Below are 22,014 nucleotides of genomic sequence, written 5' to 3'. Positions count from 1 at the left end.
AAGTGGGATGTATTTTGGTGCCAGACTTTCCAAATATGTTTGTAAAGGTTTAACAACATTATCCATCATTGGAGAGTAATGCAGCACTTTTTGTTTGGATATGAACTAGACTTTTCTGTCTTTGCTCTGGCACCAGTGACGTCCTGACTCCGTGCCAAAGCAGCCTTTGTGTTGGCACAGACTGGCACTGGCATTGTAAAGCACAAGAGCTTATAGGCTGATGTAGGTCAAAGTTACAATAGTTCTGCTGCATAATATTATGTACTGTATTTTATATGTATTCCTATTCCTCAAATATGTAAAGTAACAACAGATTAAAACATGTTATATTAAGTATTTTGAGACTTGAGATTTGAAGTGTCCTGAAAAGACCAACATTCCAAACACTCATAAGATCATCTTGAGTTACTGGTCCTCTAACATTAAAATAAACTCTATGGAAGGTGGTGCATGTATTATTTAATGTGCACATTATTAACACTTCTGATTAATGCATTTTGTGTCAGTGCACCCAGCATGACATTGGTTATAAAGCATTAACTAGGTGGATTTTATAAAATAATTTGACCACCTTTTTAATACAACACTATATTCTGAACCACAGTATCACACCGACAGAGATTTAACAGGAGTCAATCTTCTTAATGCATAATTCAAAGTTCATCGGACAATGTTATTCTCCACTTCTTCTTACATGTTTAAAGACCATACTTAAAGTACAGGCTCATATTCCTTTGCTTTCTAAAATAAATAAATAAAGTCTCTGTTGGTTTATAGTTGTATATAACCATACACTTCCTTTCAGGGCACATTAGCATCAACCGTTACAATATTTACATTTACTGTTCATTTGTCGACAGTAAAGTGCATTAACTCCCATGTTCCCATTGCAAACAACACTTATCCAAGGGAAAATGTTCTTGTAAGTTGTTATTACTACTTAATTAATAATAGATTGCTTTAAAAATAACCACAGTGAGTGGAAATACATCATATAATATAATATAATATGATATAATAACAGTATAGTTAGGTAAGTTTGGCACAACCTACAGATTAATATCTTTCTGATGACAAACCATTAAACTCTGTTAGAACCAGTTGATATAAAACCTGCTGCCCGCACTCACAAAATATACATAGATGTATTAGTTTCATATGACTTTAATGTATTCACATGTGTTGTTACAGGTATGTACATATTCAGTAATAACCGCTGACGTATTTAGCATTAACGCTCTGAAGGTTTAGCTAGTTAAATCTAGCTCTTACATGAACTCCTGAACTGACATTAGAACCTAAACGGGCCTCATAGAGGCACTTACATCATCTACCTGTTTTGTTAACGTAAGCAATGTTTGATTCCGAATCATAGGTGATTTGCATTGGCCTCAGCTATGGGATATGATTCTTTTAAAACTCAACAGTACCACACTTATGACTTTCTTCAGAAATCATTTGCATACAGTACAAAGCAAATATGACAGTACTCTTATAGTCGTACATGAATTTGAGTGTTTAAGATTATTCCTCTAATCCGTCGACAATAGATTGTAGCAATAAAAACATTTCACTGCAGATGTAGAGGATGGACGGAGATTTTCTATGACTTAAGAGAAAATGTGCTCTCCAACTAAAACGTTATAACAGAGTATCTGCAGTATCTACGGCCACATTGTGGAGTCACTCTAAGGTTATACAGTATGCATGTGCGCTGAAAAGGTTTAATGAGTCTTTCTGCACTATGAGAAGTGATGCTGGCAAAAAACTTTTCCAAACTTCAGGATTGTTGATGTGGATAAAGATTATGTTTTTGGGCTGAACGCAGGCCAATCAATCTCTTCTAATGATATGCTCACAAAGCGATTTTCTTCTGCAAGTTAAATCAGTTTAAAAATGTTCTATCCCAGAGTTTCCCTACTTCTTATCTGTACATGTTCAGGTTGAGATTATACATGAAGGAGCTGCTGTCACTGGACAAACAAAGTTCTGCATGCTGTTTCAGATATTTTCAGACGACACGGAAATAATGTAATTTTTTGGACATCATAATGGTGAAATATAACAATATTGCGTACACACACGACTACTAGTAACTTCAGTCTGAAAATATGTGCGGTGGCCCTCAAAGACCCGTATCAGATGAAGCCAGGCAAGTGTTATTCTTGCAGACTGACTGTATGGTGTAGGATCTATCCTGAATGAGACAGTTTTACAATCCTCTTAAACTCTAGTCATCAAGAAAACATTCGAGAGATGAGATTGCTGTCACCGTCAATCATAATACTGCATATCTAAGTTCTGAGGGGTTGATGGGTCTGGAAGCACATTGATTTTTTTTTTTTTTTAACAAAATGGCAATCAGGACCATGTATTAGTAAGAATATCAGGACCTCACCCTCTAAACAAATACTCGCCCTTTACACCTGCAAAAAAAATGTTGGTCCTAAAGCACTTACAGTTGTTCCTCATGATTTCAGTCTTACTACATTTCTGTGTTCAAGGATGAAAGGACAGTTAAATAAAACTCTATAATAATCTTATCTTTTGGAAAACGTTATTTGAGATAATCAGGTGGCACAGAAAGTCGTTCAATACAATGAAATACACATTACCAACACAAGTGAAGAAAATATAAAACTGTTACAAAACAATTCAAAATGGCAGCAACAACATTGAAAAGTCTGAAGAACCAGTAACTGGAAATATAAAACAAGACAAATGGCTCATGTCATCGTAACACTTCAAGATCTGAAAATCAAAGAGAAGAAGTAGACCGACGACCAAGTCTGTGCGTTTTTAGAATTAAAAATATATCTGCGTATTTACATATGTATGTGCACAGCATGTTTTCTAAGTAATATTGCATGTTTATTGCATATGTGAATGTCCTTTTTTTAATCTTTTTTGCTCAACTTTAAACATAAGATCTCATATCATGTGAGGATGGCATATAAGGAAGGTCCTCAGCTACAATAATAACAAATAAATGAATAAATTGAAAAAATAATTTAATGATAAATTATGGAAAAAGTCACATTTTTTCATTTTTTAATTAACATCCACCATTTAGTCCTTTTTATCTTTTTTAGATGAACAGTTGAAAAAAAAAGAAAAAAATTATGGAAAAATAAAAAAAAAACAATAAAGAAGAAAAGATGAATATCTTATTTAATATAAGTGTTTAATGATGTGGTCACATGTTTTGTAATGTTTTCTGAATTATTTAGCCAACATGCAGGTTTTCTAGCTTAGTGAATTAACTTAAAGTGCTTTTATTTGTTTAATCTATACATTTAAAAGTCATGTTAGGCTGTACAATTGATAATGGCTCTTATGGTACAATAGATGTATTCTTTTCAACTTAATCTTAGTTTTTCTTTTTTACATTTGACATTGTGATGTCACAATGAGTTTCAAAATTGTCAATCGTGGGACTTGGATCTCTTTTAAAGATTTACCAAAACGATTGACTGTAAATACATTAATATTCACAAAAGACAGAAGGAAGAAACCCATTCAACATTAATCTAATCCATAAATGTATTTTTGTCTTTGGCTAAATGAACTGAAGCAGCTTGTTTCATGGTCATTTCTCTGGACAGTGTCTTGAGCTCAGATTTGTTTGGTCCAGAACACACAGAAGAAATGGTCACCCATCTACATACTGAGCTTTAAATTGTAAGTGTGCACGTTTTCATAATGATTTTTTTAACCTCTGACACTTTCTTATTTACAAATTTTTTTTTTTTTTTACATTTCTCTTCTAATAATTTAAAATAAGTGAACCCTTAAAACTAAAAATATGTGTTTGACCCCCATCAGCTAACCTGATGCATGCATCATAAACCATTGGATTCACAAGACAAGAGGTCGTTCTCTCTACATTCAAGTTCGTTTTATGTTATTGCTATTGTTTTTGCACGTGTACAATCCAAACAGAGGCTTCAGTGCGATCAGTCTGTAGCTAATCCACTGCGTCTGTTATCATCCAATCATAACCCTCCTTTCTGCTACAAGATAGACGGGATGGGGGAACGACAGCGGCGCAGTGGTCCCGGAGCCTCGTAGGTTTCAAAGGGTGGGCTAGTGATAGGAGCGAGCCGCAGTGAAGACCCAGCTATTCCTGATATGTTATTGAGACTGCGGGATTTCTCGTAGCTTCCCGTTGCTTTTGGAAAATAATTGTAACCATTGATTGATACATTAGATTATATTATGTATTGTTGTTTTGATATCGTAAGCAATAAAATAAATAATAGGTGAAACATTTGGGCGTTTATGAAAATTTTCCATATTAATTTGTTTTTTTATGGTTATATTCAAGATCGAGAAAATTAAATTTTAATGTTATAAGAAGGAACCAAAATGAAAAGATGCAAAAGAAGTAGAGAGTATAAATGGAGGATAAGGAATAGAAAATGTTATCAAATCATAAAAGACATATAGAGGACAGACGAGAACAGACACAGACAGGACAGACAAGACAGGACAAAACAAGAAAATGCGAGTTATGATATGTTTTTTTTTTTTTACAAAACAGAAAAGCAAAATATTCTCAGATACTAAGAAATGTGAAAACTGTAGGAGGCTCATTGAATAAATCACCCAACATCGTATCAAGTGAATCATAAAGAGCGATGTTCAGGTGTTTTAGACAATTATTCAGCCCAAACTATTACACAGCTTAAACCACACTCACAGTAGCAAATACTCAGATGTCTCATGTGGGAGTTGACCACATGAAGTTTTAGGTGAAAAAGCTTAATAACATAAAACATTAATGAAGTTGCATCGATAAATGAATTTAATTGCATTACGCTTTTTCTTCCCTTAAACTTCAAATGGTCATTTAAAAACACCACCTGACCTAATCCAGCGGTGGAGATCCGCTCACATGTTGTTTGCAGTGGGAAATGACACACGGTTTTAAAAAGGGTACGTAGGCATCGTACTTACACTGCTCAGGGTCTGTTTGCAGTAACAGGTTGGCCCGTGTGTCCTTTCCCACTGTATTCTCAGTGTGTAACACAGCATGCACACAATGACTCTCCCCCTGCACTGTTGGAAGCGGCCACAGAGAGGGTGGCGCTGTGCTGACGGAGTGTTGTCGCATCATGTGAAAGTGAATAATAAAAAAACACCATTGGTAGGTAGAAGTCTTCTCCCCAACAATGGCTACCTGACCTTTAATGGGTGGAGTTTCAGTGCGTGTTGCAGTAGCTAAGATTTTGATGTCCGAGACCAAACTGTAGTTCTAGCATGTATTTGTGCCAAACTCCACTCATCACAAGGCCACAGGCACACAACAAGGAACACCCATTGGTACAGACTGACACCCTTTGTGCCTTCCTGCTCAATTATACGACAATATTGTGCCAACCCCACCACTCTAGATTACTTTATTTGACCAACCACAAATATAAGTACCTTTTTTTTGGTCATGACTAGCTCAGACACATCAGCCTGTAGAATACTGATGTTGCATTTTCACCAGGATTCTTTAGGCTGCAAGTCGCACGAAGATTGTTGAGGAGCCGTCTGGGTTCCAATCTGTGGTGCTGCTTCATTCTCAAGTTCAATTTCTGAAGTGTGTCGATCATATATTCATATTATTTTAAATGAAATTCAAAATCATGGTGATAATATTTATGGTCTGAAATCTTTCTTCAATAAAGATTTAAAATGATATATACATGTAATCCAGTGTAATTTAATCCACGTAATATCAGCCTCCATGTTTGCTCCCTGACATCAGAGATATTTTGATTTTGCAAACATAAGATCCTACTGCTGTTGTTTCATATTCATGCTTCAACTGGTGAAATAAAATGTGTTTGTGATATTTTATCAAAAACAAAATTTTAAAAATCATTTTCCGCTTCTTAGCAACAGGCTGTGCACTTCCAACTACTCATCACGGTAACTAAGGATATCACCAAATCAACCAGGACTGACATCAGAAAAAAACATTGATGAAACTTGTACACTCGTGTGTAACATTATTCCATTCAACAGTTGAGTTAAACTTCTTTTATTAACACGTTAATAACTTAAATGTCTTTTTTTTGTCTTCAAATAACTGTTTAATATATTTAAGAGGGTGAAAAAATATAAAGTATAAAAATAGCTCACTAATCTAATGTATTCTAGTATTTACATGTCTAATACAACTCTCACCTGATTTGGTTGTATATTAGGGCTTCACTTGTGTGTTTTGTTTGATTAACAGTGAAAGACGATGTACAGATTTAACGTACGTCTTAAGCGAGTTCCAAAATAATGGAAATCTGTATATGAAGTAACAACAAAATGATTTGGTTTCTACTGAGAGATTCCTTTGGATCTATTCTTGGTGCTTTGTAAAACTCAGCATGCTCACGTGATTTTTTACAAATTTGTGAAGGTGGTCCTGTTTTGATTATTCAGTCCAGGCTTTCATGTTGGATCCGTTGCTTTGTGATTAAACGTCCTTTATTTGTCCCCTTTACATCTGGAATTAAAGGGTTTGAAACACTTGTCAAGTGCTATATGAGTAAAATATGAAAGAGAGAAGATGAGTTCCCATCTTATGATAAGATGAAGGTGAAAGTGATGAAGAGCAGTAAAGTGGTTCTGATGGTGTTTAGGAAACAAACAGTATAAATGACTAGTTCGGCTGTTTTACAAAGAACGGGTGAGTTGGTACTTAGTTTGTTTTTCCTGATTATTTAAAAATAGCTACCTCGTAAAATTCAAGACGGAGAAAGTTTCCTGAGAAGACAATAAAGGGCTTATCCTGTGAAGGTAATCATGTCTCAGCCACTGCAGTCTGTCATGGTCCACTACCTTAACTCCTTCTCTCTGCTAACTACTATATTTACAACAACATCGACAAGGGCTTTGTGCTTTGGGATCGTCTGTCTGTCAGGGGAAGTGGTGGCGAGTCTGCCTGTCACTGTATTCAGTGATGACATAATTTCCCGTCCAAAGTCACACTTCATTTACACTATGGAGCGGGTGGGTACCTACCTACAGTCAGACTTTAGTTACACTTGCGCTGCAGTGGCGGCCTGGGGATGGGATGGAGAATGAGTGTTAATCACAGGAGGAGAAGGTTGTGGAGAGGGAAGACAGAGACAGAGAGAGGAAGACTGCAAATATTCTGACCAAGGAAATCAGAGTGTTTCATTTAAATAAGACTTTTGTTTTTGTCTGATAGTTTTAGCAGGATTACGCAAAAATTACAGGACGGATTACAACAAAATTTTGTGGAAGAATCAGAATTGGTCAAGGAAGAAGCTTTTAAATTTCGGGGCAAATCCGGGATTTTTCAACATTGGGAGTTGTGGCATTTTCCAAAATTTGTGTTGCTTTCTCAGGGAATAATAACTGCTTTATGGGTGTGTGTAATTTGGTGCAGATCCAAACAAAAATCTGGATCTAGTGGATTTAAACGTTCTTTCATAAGTGTATGTTCTCTCTAGTGTTGTTTAAGCACTTGTATATTTTGTATGTACAAAGCAGAGAACTATTCGACCTCTGTTACTTTCTTCACATACGTCCTGCTCTTTCATGGGCGTGTGCTGGATACACAGGATTTACTGACTCTTCAGATGCTATTCTTGGCAGATCATTCTTACATGGTATCAATGGCCTGTTAAAGATGAGCTGATCTCCTGTTACCCATAATTAGATGCATTGATCTCTGCATGACCATTACTGAAGCCACAATGAGTCTGTACAGTCGAACAGCACCTGGGGTTCTCTTTTGGGGGAAACTAAATCACATGCAACTTTATCCTGCGTCCTCTCGTCAGCCACATGTAGGTCATACAGACCTACAGTTGATTGTCATTACAGCCTGATTCCATTTAATATTTATAGTTCTCATACATTTAATATTTATCTTATGTGCATGCACACATATACACATTATGCATTATTCTCCGCGTGAGGTAAAAATCTCGCTCAGACAAGAATATTTGCAGAGTGTTGCGATGAGGCAACACAGGAAGAAACACAGAGGTTACACACTTCACAACATGCATGACAATGTTCAACAAGTTTTACTAATGACTAAAAGAGCACGGGGCAAAAAGAAGGACACTGACAAGTGTTACCACATAAAACACGTTTACATATAAATTACTTAAAACAACAAAGCTCCTAGGATCCCTAATCTAGAGGGTATTGGTGTATTGTATTTGGTTCCTGTTGTACGGTTCCACAACACAATAATGGTGATGAAGAATTTTGCATGAGCACAACAGATACTGTGGTGGCCAGTAAGTGAATACTAGAAAACTCCTCTGGTCGAGGAGAATAAATCCAACAACAATCTATAAATATCTAAATATAATACTTATGAATAGTAAGGATATGGTAAATAAAGTTGAGATGATGAGATGTCTAATATATTACAAGTATTGAACCTTGAAAATGTACTGAGTTGCAATACAGATATTTTGGGGTGAGTGGTGGGAGCTGTTGAAGAAAAGGAATAATCCTAATTTTTTGCATCAAATATACATCAGACATTTCCATAATAATGCTTTGGTTGAATTTGGTGATATAAAGACCTTTCTTTGTCCCTTATAAAGTGAGATTTGTGCCATTTTTATGTGAATTAAGTTCACTACTTTGTTGGCAATTTCCTTCATCATTCCAATTCACAGAAAACAGATAGTAGGTGATGGTAAAACTCAAACACAGGAAGAACACAGGGGGGGGACGAAAACACCAAACAACTAAACACAGTTGTACAAAAACTCAAAAACATTAAGAAAAAAAAAAAGATCATATGAACACAACAACAATAAAATATAATGATCCAAAATAAATACAACACAATCATATCCACAAAATACTTCACAAAAATACTTGAAAGATGAACACACCACATAAGAAACATAAATTAGCAGAAGAAAATACCCAAGAAATAAAAGAGAAGAAAAAAAAACTATTGTCTACGTAGACTGAGGAAGTGAGAGAGGTGAGACGGGGAGAGACAGAAGAAGAAAGACAGAGCCCAACACGACTGAGATCCTTGAAGAAGGAGTGATTGGAAGTAGCAATCAAAGGGGTGATTGACCGTTTGACCTTAGCGAGCCATGCATATTGCATTGGGTGCGTAGGAAGTCAAATGGCCAACAATCAAAGAGAAGAAACGGAAAAGCTGATAAAAAAAAATTTGGCAAAAGAAATCTTAATACGTATATATATCTTCAAAATTAACCACAACTGAAGCACACAAGAATGAGCTTTTATACAGCGAGAGAATCCCTCTTTAAAAACAAGAAGGAGAACAGGGACAGTTATTCTTGTTCTTGATCATTTGTTCTGTTTGTCTTACATTAAATTACAGTAATTTCAATCTTCTATATCTCGCCATCAATTTATCTACACTTGCCCTGGGCGAGAGGTGGACAACACTGTGCACAGGCCAATCACAGAGCTGTACATGCATGACCTCATCATAAAATGCTACGAAATAAGATTCCAGAGACTGCAAATATAAATTTTCTGGTATTTACTGTGACCAAAATGTATTATCGTTTTCCCCAGTGCACATTTTGATTATTTACATACAATTAAAAAAAAGGGTGATACGGATCATAAACAGTTTTGAATTTTCAGTAAAAGTCCCCCCCAGCCCTCATGTATTGTTCCTTGTGACTCCTGATTGGCTTTAAAGAGGGATTTTTGCAGCACTTAAATTGCAGTTAATACATAAGAACCATTGAAACTGAAGCAATGTCAGGGACCTCTGAGTGAAGGGCCTGGACAGCTCAAGGCTCGCTTACCTTAGACAGCATGTAGCCTCTTTTCAATCAAATCTGCCACAGCGTTAAGTCTGTCTGTCTGTCTGGTCAGTAAGTGTGTAAGTGTTTCAGTCACCGAGTGCAGCTTTTAATTTTCTATCCAGATCTCCACAGTGCAAATACATAAAAAGGTCCTGAACGTAGGACTACACTAGGCACTGAAAGCACAGTTACATGGTCGAGGGAATAGTATTTCAGATCCATTACACGCTCACAGCACGATCTTTTGTAAATCAGCATTGCGGCTTTGTTTACAAAGCTGGGGCGGAACACAGAGTCGTAAAAGTTTCAAATCGTTGCTTGTTTCCAGCGTGGCATGTCTCAGGAGGTACTATCCCTTGACCTTGATGGCTCCCGTTACCCCAGTGACCTTGAAAACATGATTGTCATACAACACTGCAACTAGCGAAGCCGGCCAATTGATTTTACATAGAAAAGGGCATATGTACATCCAAGCACATCTTTGAGCCTGAGATGAATTCCAGGTTGAAGGTGCTGCTCAGTTAACCGAGGTTTATCAGTTTAACCTGTGCACGAGTACATGTACATACAGTATTTTTTACAAGGCCCAAAATGTCTGGATTGCAGTGTGTTCTTTTGTTTGTCATGGTGGAGGTCCACGGGGGAGGGAGCGACACAAATACACCCAGTAGAAGGGAAAAAAGAAACAAAATTAAGCCACACACGACAACACAAACACGACACTCAGACGGCATTGAGAGGACAGAGACACAGTGTATAACATGTAAGAATGAAAAAGCCCACATACACACGCGTGATATGACACAACCTGAAGAGAGAGACAACAACACAGAGGCACATCAGACAACAACGTGACCCACTGTTCCCGTTCAATCTTCTTCAGTGCATGTTTTTGTTAGTTATTTTTATTAGTTATTGACACAACAACTTTTTCACTTGAGCTGCTGTGTGTATTTGCATAAGTGCACGCCACCATGGGCGTATGCACGTTATATTCTCACACAGACACAAACACACAAGTTTGCATATATTAGTGCACACTATTCCTTATGGGTGTATGTCACAGGGTAATCCCAGTTTCTCTCCAATTCTTTTTTTTATTTTTTAACATCTTGTACATTGTTATTGAGATTGTCGCTGAGTTCACAAACGGATAAATAAGTAAGCAAGTAGGATTCTGGGCTGAAATACCTCACAAATCAGACAATGAACCCTAAAATGCCATTTGTCTCCCAAATCTAAGTATTCGGATGAAGCGGTGCCTAACCTTAGCTCAACTGAATCTGTTAATGTGATCTTTAAAAACAACCTGACAGCACACGTTCAGGCAGAGTGACACAGGTGACACCTCAAACTCCATTGAACATGTAGACACAACACTGTGGAAAACGGTGTGTACAGCTGTGGCTGCGTTTGAGTGGGTGGCTGTGCTGGTGTAGTGTCATTTAGTGCAAACTGCAAAACATGCTACATCATGGAGCGCCGGATCAGAATTTCTGGGTGATTTCTGGGCTCCTTTATGTAATTCTTAACTTCTGTCAGTGTTACCTCTGGGCTATGGTTTGATCCAGGAGGAGGTGGAGTTTGCATTGAGGTCCTGCTGTAGCAGAGACCCCTCCATCTTATACCAATCCTCAGTCAGAGGGGAGTCTGGGCTGGGTGCCAGGGCTGCTGCCTCTAGTTTGTTGTCAGCAGGGGGGTGTTGAAAGTTTGGAGGGAGTGTGAGGGAGTGTTTTGGTGCAGGTTGGCGGCAGTGGTGGTGGATTGCAATAGAAAATGATTCAAGGTGTCAGGTTTTTATGAGCACGGCAATAATGCACATGGGGTGTTAAACAAGGTGGGGGGTGGGGGGTACGAGGTAGCACATAAGGAAAAGAAAGAGGGGAAATGAGGGGATGGGTGTAAAGGTGGGGCAGAGGAGAAAGGGGGTCAGGGAGTCAGGAGGGGAGATGTGGGGCAGGTTAGGTTTGGGAGGGAGGGGGAGGGGTCATCACAGAGGGACAGGGTTGGGGGGGGGATCAAAAGGGCGGTGCGAGGCAGGAGAGAGAGAGAGAAACAGAAGTGACGAGAAGTAAATTAATGCATGGTCAACTGTCTGAGTCCAGAAGACAGAGAAAGACAGAGATAGTTTATGAGCATGAACGAACATGACATCGTGGGACACAGGACAAATTTCACAGACACCATGGAAAAAATTGGAAGACAGGATCGAGGGAGCGAGAGAAAGGAAAATAAAAGGAGAGAAGAAGAGGGACAGAAAATCTCGTCCGACAGAGGAAATAAAAATATGATACCAAGCGGTGATGGAAACACAGACAATAACAGAGGTGAAGAGGTGGAAACAAATAGAGCAGAGCAGAAGAGCAGAGTGTATGTGCATGGGTTGTGTGATTGTAAATATGTGTGTGTGTGTGTTTTGCTGCTAGCTGTGACTGGAGCCTTCTATCTGTAGTTAGGGATTCCAGTCAAGTCAAATGTTTGAGTCTAATTTCATATACATGCAGTAACCTGTTTGTCCCTATCCACATATATATAAGACATATGTTTACAGTGTGTTGTCCCTGGCATCTTGCTGTGTGCGTCTGTTAGCATGAGATGTGTGTGTTTATGTATCTGTTTCCTGGTGTGAAACGTACCTTTCCGCACATTCCCATCTGTGGCACGGAATTCCCTGGTGTTGAGCAGGAAGCAGGCGCGGTCCTGCTGGTAGCGTTCCCGGGTCGGTCCACGCCCCATAGGGCTCCTCTCGTCCGGGCTCAGTACCTGGTCAATGGTGGGGCAGTCCTCGTTTGCCAGGGCGGCCGAGGCTGCATCACCGTTCTGCTTAGAATCTAGAGGGAAGGTGTTGGAGGAGGGTATAGAAAAGACTGCATTAATGGATCACCATGGAAAAGAGTATTTCTTATATGAAGACTATTGCCAACAATATGTTGAGGATAGTATGTCAACAAGCAAGTATGTCTTGTCTTGAGTTGGAGCTTGAAGTGATGGATTTCCTGCTAAAGAAAATCTCCTGACACAACCTACAAGAAAGTTTTCAGACTGGAAGACAGCCAAGCAGACAGGATGTAGTAAAAGCACTGATAAACCCAGTGTTTTCTGGCTCGCTGATGACTAAGGCAGTAAAGTAATGCATTAAAGGTGCATTATTGTTGCATGTGACTGACAGCTGACGCTGCAGCAAGCAAAGAGCAAACCTCTCCTTCACATTTTACCGCTAATACAAAAGAGAAATCTCTGAAGTCAGCCCAAATTGAAATGCATTAAACTGTTTTAATAGATAATTGAGTTCATTTTCTTCTGCAGTGTTTGTTCTCCACTGACATATGGACGCCTTAAGGCGAGTGTGGTCCTACCGGTTGATCATAAATTACGCATGAGATCTGATGGGCCATTGATTTCTCCAGGGTGGATCCAGAATCAACTATGCATCACTTCTTGATAGCTCTCACACTTTTCGAAACTAATCCTTCACTGGACTTCTGAAAACATCAGCATTCCTAAAACTGCCATCACTGAACTGTCCATGTTTCCCACGAGCATGCAGGTCAGATTAGCTCAATTTACTTTGTTAAAATGTGACTTACAAAATACTTCTTGAGCTTTTACATTCACTCACACAAAAATAGACTAAGTTCATAAAGGAATTTGACACTTGAATATAAACATAATTATATGGTACATTCATTTGTTCTCAAAATGAAAGGTCTTAACATGAAAAAATAAACCTCTCACCTCTGTTAATCTCTATAATTTCTTCTTGGGCGAGAGGACAGTCACCTCCTAAGCCTCCAGAACCCATCACTCCACCTAGGACATTTCCCAAGATCCTTTGCGGTGATGCAGTAGCCATTGCTAGGGCATCTGGCTTGCAGTAGTTTGGGGACCCTGGTTGTGGTGCTCGTGGGATATGTTTGTTCTTCTTTTTGGGCAGCTTTTGTTTGGCCATGGCCAGAGAGTAGTACATGCCAAAGTTGTTGACAATGACAGGTACAGGCATGGCAATAGTCAGCACACCAGCCAAGGCACAGAGCGCACCCACCAGCATCCCTGACCACGTCTCCGGATACATATCTCCATAGCCCAGAGTGGTCATGGTCACAACGGCCCACCAAAATCCAATGGGGATGTTCTTGAAGTTGGTGTGGGCACTGGCTGTCGGGTCATCTGGGTCTGCACCAATTCGCTCGGCATAGTAGATCATTGTGGCAAAGATGAGGACACCAAGGGCTAAGAAGATGATGAGCAGGAGGAATTCGTTGGTGCTGGCTCGAAGAGTGTGGCCGAGGACACGGAGACCCACAAAGTGGCGGGTGAGCTTGAAGATTCGGAGGATACGGACGAATCGGACAACACGGAGGAACCCCAGGACATCCTTGGCAGCTTTGGAGGACAAGCCACTCAGGCCCACCTCCAGGTAGAAGGGCAGGATTGCGACAAAGTCGATGATGTTGAGGCTGCTTTTGAAGAACTCCAACTTATCTGGGCAGAAGGTGACTCGCAGCAGGACCTCAATGGTGAACCAGATGACACAGACACCCTCCACGTATGTCAACCAGCTGTCAGTCACCACCTCGTATACAATCTCCTCACGGGTCGTGTTGCCCACCGTGACGTTCTCTGTCTTGTTGAGGATGGTGTTGAAGGCCTCATGCGTCTCCATGCAGAAAGTGGAGATGGAGATGAGGATGAAGAATAGGGAGCCAAATGCCACATACTAGAAGAAGGGAAGAAACCAGCGAACAGAAAACAGAAAAAACAAAGTAAGAAAAGGAAGGAAAGTCAGATGCAAATCAAGAAAATTCAGCAAGGAAACAAACACAAAGAAGCATAAAGGAAAACTAGAGCTTTAGTGTCGTCTTAAACCTCAACCCCACCGCAAAGGAAAACCACTGAGTTATGTGCGACCCGTGTTCTGTCAGCTACACGTACATAAGTGATATTTAAGCCAAATACACTGGATCAAAGTGACCCATGTGTTATTGTTAATAAAAAATACCCATTTAGAAACAGACGCAGGAAGTATTCACACAAACCAAGCAAAGACTTGTTTTGTCAGAATTCTGTAGGTGTAAGTTGCCCTTCCATGAAACGGACACTGTCACAGTTTGACCCATTGTGACCAAAGTTCGAGGACAAACTGACTCATTAAGCCCACGATTCTATCGGGTTAAACTGCCAAAGATACAAAATGTTTATATGCTTCACAGTGAACTGCAAGGCTCTGCTGAATTAATGCTGTAACTGTGACCAAATAAGGAAATAAATACTATTTAAGAACTAGTTTCAAATCTCGTGGGACTATTGTTGCAGTACCTTTTTTACAAGTTGTATCTTACAATATCTTACAGTCGTATGTCTGCTCGTTCACATTCAATTCTTTGACAGGAAATCAAAAAATAACAACTGTGTCCCACCACAGAGATCTCTGCTGTTTGCCAGAGTGAGTTTATTTTACAGGTTTGCTTATTTCTTTATCACTCGCAGGCAATTTTCTCCAGCCATCTGTGTGCTCTGCGAGCTCAGTGGCTACATGTTGTAGAACTTAATATTCCACTGTAGCTCATTCAATTGTCACTGAACCCATAGAGGTAGCGTGATAACACCGGTGTGTGCATGGCTACTGCACAATCTTTCCCTGATGTGGTCCATTCCTACAGGCCCTGCAGTGTATTTATAGATGCAGTATACTTTGTGCTTTATCAAATAAATAATAAAACACAGACATGGCCTGAAGAGCAAAAGAGAAAGGTAATTCATACTTGAGTGGAGTCCATATATATAAGAAGCCTAAGTGCCCACAGTGTATTGTGCGTGTCACCGTGTATTTTCGACATTATGCACTTATGTAATATCGAGAGCAACATACTTGTATATGTGAGGAAGCCTTATAACGAAGCAAATGGAGGGAACGAGTTTCAGTTTATTTATTTTTTCTTAAAAATGTCTCACCTCTCTCTCCCAGATCTTCTTTGGATTGAAAATTGAATGAGAGTTGACACATATTTGCCTTCATGACAGAAACAGACGGAGCAGAGGACCCTTCTTATTAATCGCGGAGATTAGCCGACAAGCGTTTAGCCAAAGAAGTGACCTTCCATGAAAGTCAGCCGTCATGTATAAGTCAGAGTCCAGTCTGTAGTTTGAAACTGCTGTATTGGTATCCAGATTAGCAAAACGCAACACTGGTTATTCATGTAGGTTATGCAGTGTTGCTTTAAAGACTTTACAGTGTCTGGGAACAGTAGTAAAGGCAATGTTGCATCATTTCCAGTAAATCAAGATATTATAATGATATATTTCAAATGTGTATCTCTTCAGAGTAGTTTGTAGTGTATATATCACGTTCGTTGCAAGTTTTATTTTTTATTTATCCTTCCCTGACTTTCTCTAGCCTCACCCCTCCATCTCCCCCTTCCCTCTCCATCTCTTCTCCCAACCTCTTTTCTCCTCTCCTATGTTTCACGCTAGTCGGTGTCTGACCTACTTTCTCAGATTGCTGCAGTGCTCTCCCCCTCTGTATCGCAAAAAAAACCACACACACTCTCTTACACACTTACACACACATGCTGAGGTTCTCAATCACCCTCCTACCTCTACCCCCATACCAGCTCCCCCTGTCCCAAGGAAGCAGGATTGCCCCAGTGGGACCTGCTCAGGATGCTCCCTCATTGGCTTAGCACCAGGATCCCTTCACATGTACAAATCAGGGCAATGAGTAAAGTTTTGTCCTGAGGTGTTATGCTCTTATTTTTAATGTTATTGTTGCTGTTTATTTCTTGCGATGACGTAAATGATGTAAGTAATATAATAACAGACCGGGAGCACTGGTACTCATGGGAAGTACTGAAGCTGAAATGTTGAGGGGAGTTAGAAGTGTGGGATCTGTCCTCAAAGTTAGTTTTTCCCGCTGCAGTGCTTTCAGAACTGAATACGGGTGTTATTACACACAAACTAACGATACACAAGAGAGCGCAAACAGAAAATAGTCACAAAGCTGCAGTAACATCAGATCTCGTATGTAGGCTACACAGGTGGACACACAGGAGGGGGCAAAGAAGTGGGAGGGAGACCAGACGAAGTGGATCCATGCGTGGAGAAGCACAAAGGAAAAAGTTGAAGCAGTTCAGAGGAAAGGACAGAGCGTGATGGGAGCGAGAGACGCTGAGGAGCGAATGCCAAAACAGCGAGCGTGATTCACTGACGTATCCGACACTGAAGTAACGGGTAGCTCGTCTTTGTGATGATCTCGACGTGATGTGACTGTGTCATGAAAAGAGAACTTCTAAAAAGAAGTGATAGTGAGAGGAAGAGTGAGGGGGTAAAGACAGAGGAGGAGGGATATCAGGAGCTGGACGGCTAATAGTAAATGACAGGCCTCAGCCATAAAAGCAAATCTGTCAAAGAGAGAGACGGAGGACGTGTTCTGTGTATTTTTTTACTACAAGTGAGTTTATAAAATATACCTAAAACTGCTAGAATCTTTTTCTCCACAGTACAATGAAATGAACGGATCTGACTGAAAGCTGCATTAGTCAACATGTATTATAATGTTAAACTAATGATACTAAAGGCTACAAGGATGTTATAGGTGAAAAAGCAACATTATTACAGGCTGAGGTGTCACTTTTAAATTTCCATTGTGTCCATTTCTCGTCTATATTTTCTCTCTTCTGGATTAATATGTACGCACTGCAAAACAATATTTTTCAAAGCGTCTTGTCTTCCTTGTCTTAGCGGTTGCAGTATAAATACAGCGAAGGCTCCAGAGATTTGCGATGCAACCAGGAAACCCTCTCCTGAATTGCGGAATCGCCCTCTTCCTCTAAATTAAACTGTGGCGTCGAGTGCTTTCACTGGTGGGACATCTCGCACACATACACACAGGAAATAACACCTCAGTCTTAGAACCTGGGAATGAAACACAAAACTGGTTCCTAAACATCAGCAAATGAAATCAATGGACAAACGGAAAGACGTTCAGGACAAATTAACACTGGGTTGCACTTAACGACGTTACATGTGATGTTCAGCTTTAACCAATAGGATGTGCCGCAATTTATTTGACCGTGCCACAGATAAAAGCCCCAATACAAGTATCGGTGCTGGAGAAACAAAGGTTCATGGTTTCTGTAATTAAATCAAACAGTATTTCATGATGACAGAGCACAGTGGATTACACTGTAGATCTGAACATCAAATCAATATTGATCAATCCATCACAGCAGCCCTTCCTTTTTAAATATGCAGCAGCATGTCGAGTAGAGATCTGTGTGAGGAAAGAAGGAGAGGCACTCCCACTGCTTGAACAGTAATAAAATGTACTTAAAGCTATTCATCAACTCTGTGTGTATATTGTATGTACCCAGGTACATGTGTGTTGTTGGCTGGCACAACCATGTGTGTGTGTGTGTGTGTGTGTGTGTGTGTGTGGACATGACTCACATTGTAAGAGAGACAAACAGCCTATGGGCACAGGAGGTGTGTGCTCACACTTGCTGATCGCAGATAGTCAGTGGTAGCTACATGAGCACTGCATTGAGGTGAGGGAGAGGGACGAGCGGAGAGACAGAGGGAAAGAAAGAGGTGGAGGAAGATGATAAAAGGAGGAGTAGCAATCTGTCACTTCACACTTACTTATCTCCTCAGGCACTTTGTCTCTGCACCCCCACCACCACATCCTTCTCCTCACTGCAACATGAAGGTACATGTGTGTGTGTGTGTGTTCTGGTCGGCACAGCCATGTTAATGCTCTGAATGTACGATTCAGAGGCACACTGTAATAATGGTGGGAAGCATAATGCGTCCAATTCCCTACAGTAAAGCCACCGTGTGTGACACCTGCAGCCCAATGACCTTCAAGGCCCAATAGAGTCTCCCTCGTTCTCTATACTCTGAAATTAGATTTGGAAAGATCATCAACATAAATTTAAAAGGGACAGAGTCAGAGACGGGGGGGGGGGGGGCAAATGAGAACAGGCCTTTGAGAGAGAGAGAGAGAAAGAGAGAGAGGAACTTGATAGAAAGCGTTGATTGTGTTTCGATGGATGAATGAAGAGCGGAGAGTGAAGGAATGGAGGAAGAGGAGATGAAAAGATGAGCAGAGGAGAGAAGACAATGGCGTGAATCTCACCAATCAAGGGGAGACAGCAGGGAAGCAGAGTTTGAGTGCAATAAAGAGACAGAGAGGAAGAGAAGTAGGGAGGTGTGAGGGGGGCATGAACGTAAGCGATATAACCAAAGAGTAATCGTCGGCGCTGATATTAGCTCTACTGGCGTCTTTGCATGCACGACGGTGCGTTGCGCTCTTCCTTAACGGGACCCTAGTGGCGCTGTGTTTACTGCGGCACCATCCAGAAGAGCTTTATCATTACAGTATTACCACAGCCCTGCCTGGCTCTCTGTCACCATGACAACCACTGCGTTAGCCTCTGCTTTCAGGCACCAAGGACAGGACTAAGCCAAATACTGCTCCTACAGCTGGCATAAAGGGCTAAATGTGCAGGAGCGAGAGTCAAATTGTAAGCATTCGGTGCGGCTGCCGATTGTTCAGTGAAAGATGAACATCTGTCAGCTCGATGGAAAGTGACCTTGACAGAGACGGGAAGACAAATAAAAGGGTTTGCGTCTTATTGACAGTCCTTTTGTCCCTTGTACACTGATGCCGATGTTTGATCAGCATTAGTATGATGAACAGCGTCCGATTAGAGGGAGCGCATGGAGTCTTACCCAGAGGGCAAAGCGAATAGGCAACCACTGCTGCAGAGTCAGCAATGATGAGAAGACATTGAGGGACAATCTGAAATCTGCACATGAATGAGGCGTGAAAAATGGACATTTAAACGATGGGAAATACAGAACAAACTCCTGAAGGGCAACAGGGGCAATGGGTTAGACTGGGATCAGGTGATTAATCTATTATCTTATGGTTGAATGACTGCGCCCATCACTCAGAGACATCCAAAGTAGCCACTTAGCGGGAGGTACAAGTATAACCTTGGGTGGGTTACAGGAATAGCCCTTCACTTGTACCATTATCATCACCGTTATATTCTGAGAAACACTGCAGAGTCATGTCAAGATTGAAGGTTTGGCTTCTTTAGTCAAACACTGTCAAACAACTAAAATGTCAAGAGAGAGCGTTCCCTTTAGGGACATGTTGTGTGAAATGGACAAGCAGTAAAGTGGAGTGGAAAGACAGAAAGGAAAGGACTGAGAGAGAGAGAGAATAGTACAGAAAAGAAGTCTTTCGTATTTGTCTTCACTTCAGTGGCTTTTAGCTATTACCTAAAGATTCCTCAGGTTTAACGTTGGCATGGTCCTGGAAATGTGACTAAGAATGTAAACCCTAGTTACACAATTTAGTTAGTCCACTAAATACAATTAATAGAACACAAAGAACAATTATCAGTGTTTATGCAATTAACTAAGACTTCCGATAATCAGATTAATCATTGGGTCACATTGGGGGTTCTGGACGGCTATCCTGGCCAAGATCAATTGTCTGCCCCTTCATTTTCTGTCACATCTACACTGTTGCTATGCAACATTTTAGGAAATATGTTGTCTTGATTGTGAAACGAGAACAATGACACCACTCTCATGTCTTCAAAGTAAATACAAAACCAATGACATTAGTATTTAATGTAGATACAACTACCAATCAAGAAGTGTTGGGCCATTTCTTAAGCGGACCAAATAATTGTGTTAACTGACAAATGCTCATATCATCAGTTACATTCTTGTCAACCTCTTTGTACTTATACAAGACAAAGGACGCTAGTGTCCGAGCCAAGACAGGCAGTTACAGCGGAAGATTGTGAGGCCTTGCATGTGGTCGCCCAACGTGGGACACTGCAGGATAATGAAGGACAAGAGAGTTGAGGTGTGGAAAAAGCAGTGAGACTGATGGAAATGTGGGGATGGGCAGAGAGGAGGAGTGTAACGGGACGGCTGCATGTGTAGAATGACTCCATATGTGCAAAAACATGTGGCCTCATGGGGTGCGAGTCTCATACGTATGCATGAGGCTTATCAAACACCTGAATGCAGGAGGAGATGAAGGAGGAGGAGGAGCGGTGACGGAGGTTGGAGCGAGGTTGCACTAAACTTAGAGATATAATTAGCTTCTGCTCTGGGTAATCCTTGCATATACTTTATTTTCCGAGTGCTAGAAACACTGACTCTCTGAGGTCAGTGCTCTTGGAAGTGATCCGGGTAAAAAAAAAAAATTCAATCACAACGCAGACTTGTGTTGCAGAGATTCCCTGAATGACTCAACTCCTTGACATGATACAGATGAAACGGGAAGCTCTCCCCCACACACACAGAAACACATGCAGACACACACTGCTGCTCTACAGTCGACACGTCACTGTGTCGTATCAGCTCCGCAGCGTTCACGTCCCTTCCATTTCGTTCCCACTGCAGTCCTGTCAAACATTTCTGAAGACAAACTAACACCGTGTGGAGGTGAGTGAACTGCACACGTGTCTGTTCTCTCTCGTCTGCTTTGTATTCGCTACAGATTACTGCAGCATACTATTTGTCCTTGCAAAGCAGCCCTACCCACCCTCTTTCTCAGCCGATCCTCCCTTTTTCCATCCGTCCTCTCCTGTCCTGCTTGTATCATCCAAGGCACATAAAGCAAGTCCTGGTACTTTTAGCTGTGATGACCGATTGCCTTCATGCCCCCTTCTCTTCCCCTTTTTACGACCCCCCCTCTGTCCTTCCTCGCTCTGTCTTTGTCCCTGTGTGCTTCAATAACTGTCTATAATCTCTCATCATAAAAGGGAGAATGAAACATCATGGGACGTGCACAAAGGACTTTTTGGTAAACAAGAGCACTACATGTATGAAACTGTCAATCCCTCAATGTCAGGTCAATTCTGAGGCAATGTCTTGATCTCAACAAACATCCTAAGGACATTTCTGACAAATGATCTCCATCCACATTCAGTCCAGAATCAGACACACTGCTCTTGATCACGTTTTAAATTTAAAGCGGTCATTCGACGGTGCACACACTTTGCTCGCCGCTCGCCAGCCACTTGGACGGAAGATCACGAGGAAGCAGATGGTCACACAGGGATTGTCCCACGGACGCCCTCCAAAATCATTTTCCAAGGGAATGAACATGGGTCCAGTTTGACTGTTTAAGTGCCACTGGGTAACGACACACGGCCAATCATGCAGAGACGCTCGAAAAACAGTTAAACAGATGTGACGA

At 40.7% G+C, this 22,014-nt stretch overlaps 1 protein-coding gene across 10 annotated transcripts in view; it reads right to left on the bottom strand.

The window, feature by feature from the left end:
• Positions 1-22,014, bottom strand: part of LOC109627117 (voltage-gated potassium channel KCNC1-like) — a 45,106-nt gene that overhangs the window by 6,371 nt on the left and 16,721 nt on the right. For 2 of the 10 annotated variants that reach the window (XM_020083520.2, XM_069518043.1), the window contains exons 3-5: positions 13,521-14,502; positions 12,422-12,616; positions 4,178-10,593 (exon numbers count right to left, since the gene is read on the bottom strand). In XM_020083520.2, the coding sequence (XP_019939079.2) occupies positions 10,307-10,593; positions 12,422-12,616; positions 13,521-14,502 (1,464 nt within the window). In that variant the 3' untranslated portion in view covers positions 4,178-10,306. The other 8 variants (XM_069518046.1, XM_020083519.2, XM_069518047.1 and 5 more) reach the window with 8 other exon arrangements.

Source organism: Paralichthys olivaceus, chromosome 21 (genome assembly GCF_024713975.1).
Source record: "Paralichthys olivaceus isolate ysfri-2021 chromosome 21, ASM2471397v2, whole genome shotgun sequence".
NCBI lineage: Eukaryota > Metazoa > Chordata > Actinopteri > Pleuronectiformes > Paralichthyidae > Paralichthys > Paralichthys olivaceus.
This window is presented reverse-complemented; position numbering and strand designations above follow the sequence as displayed.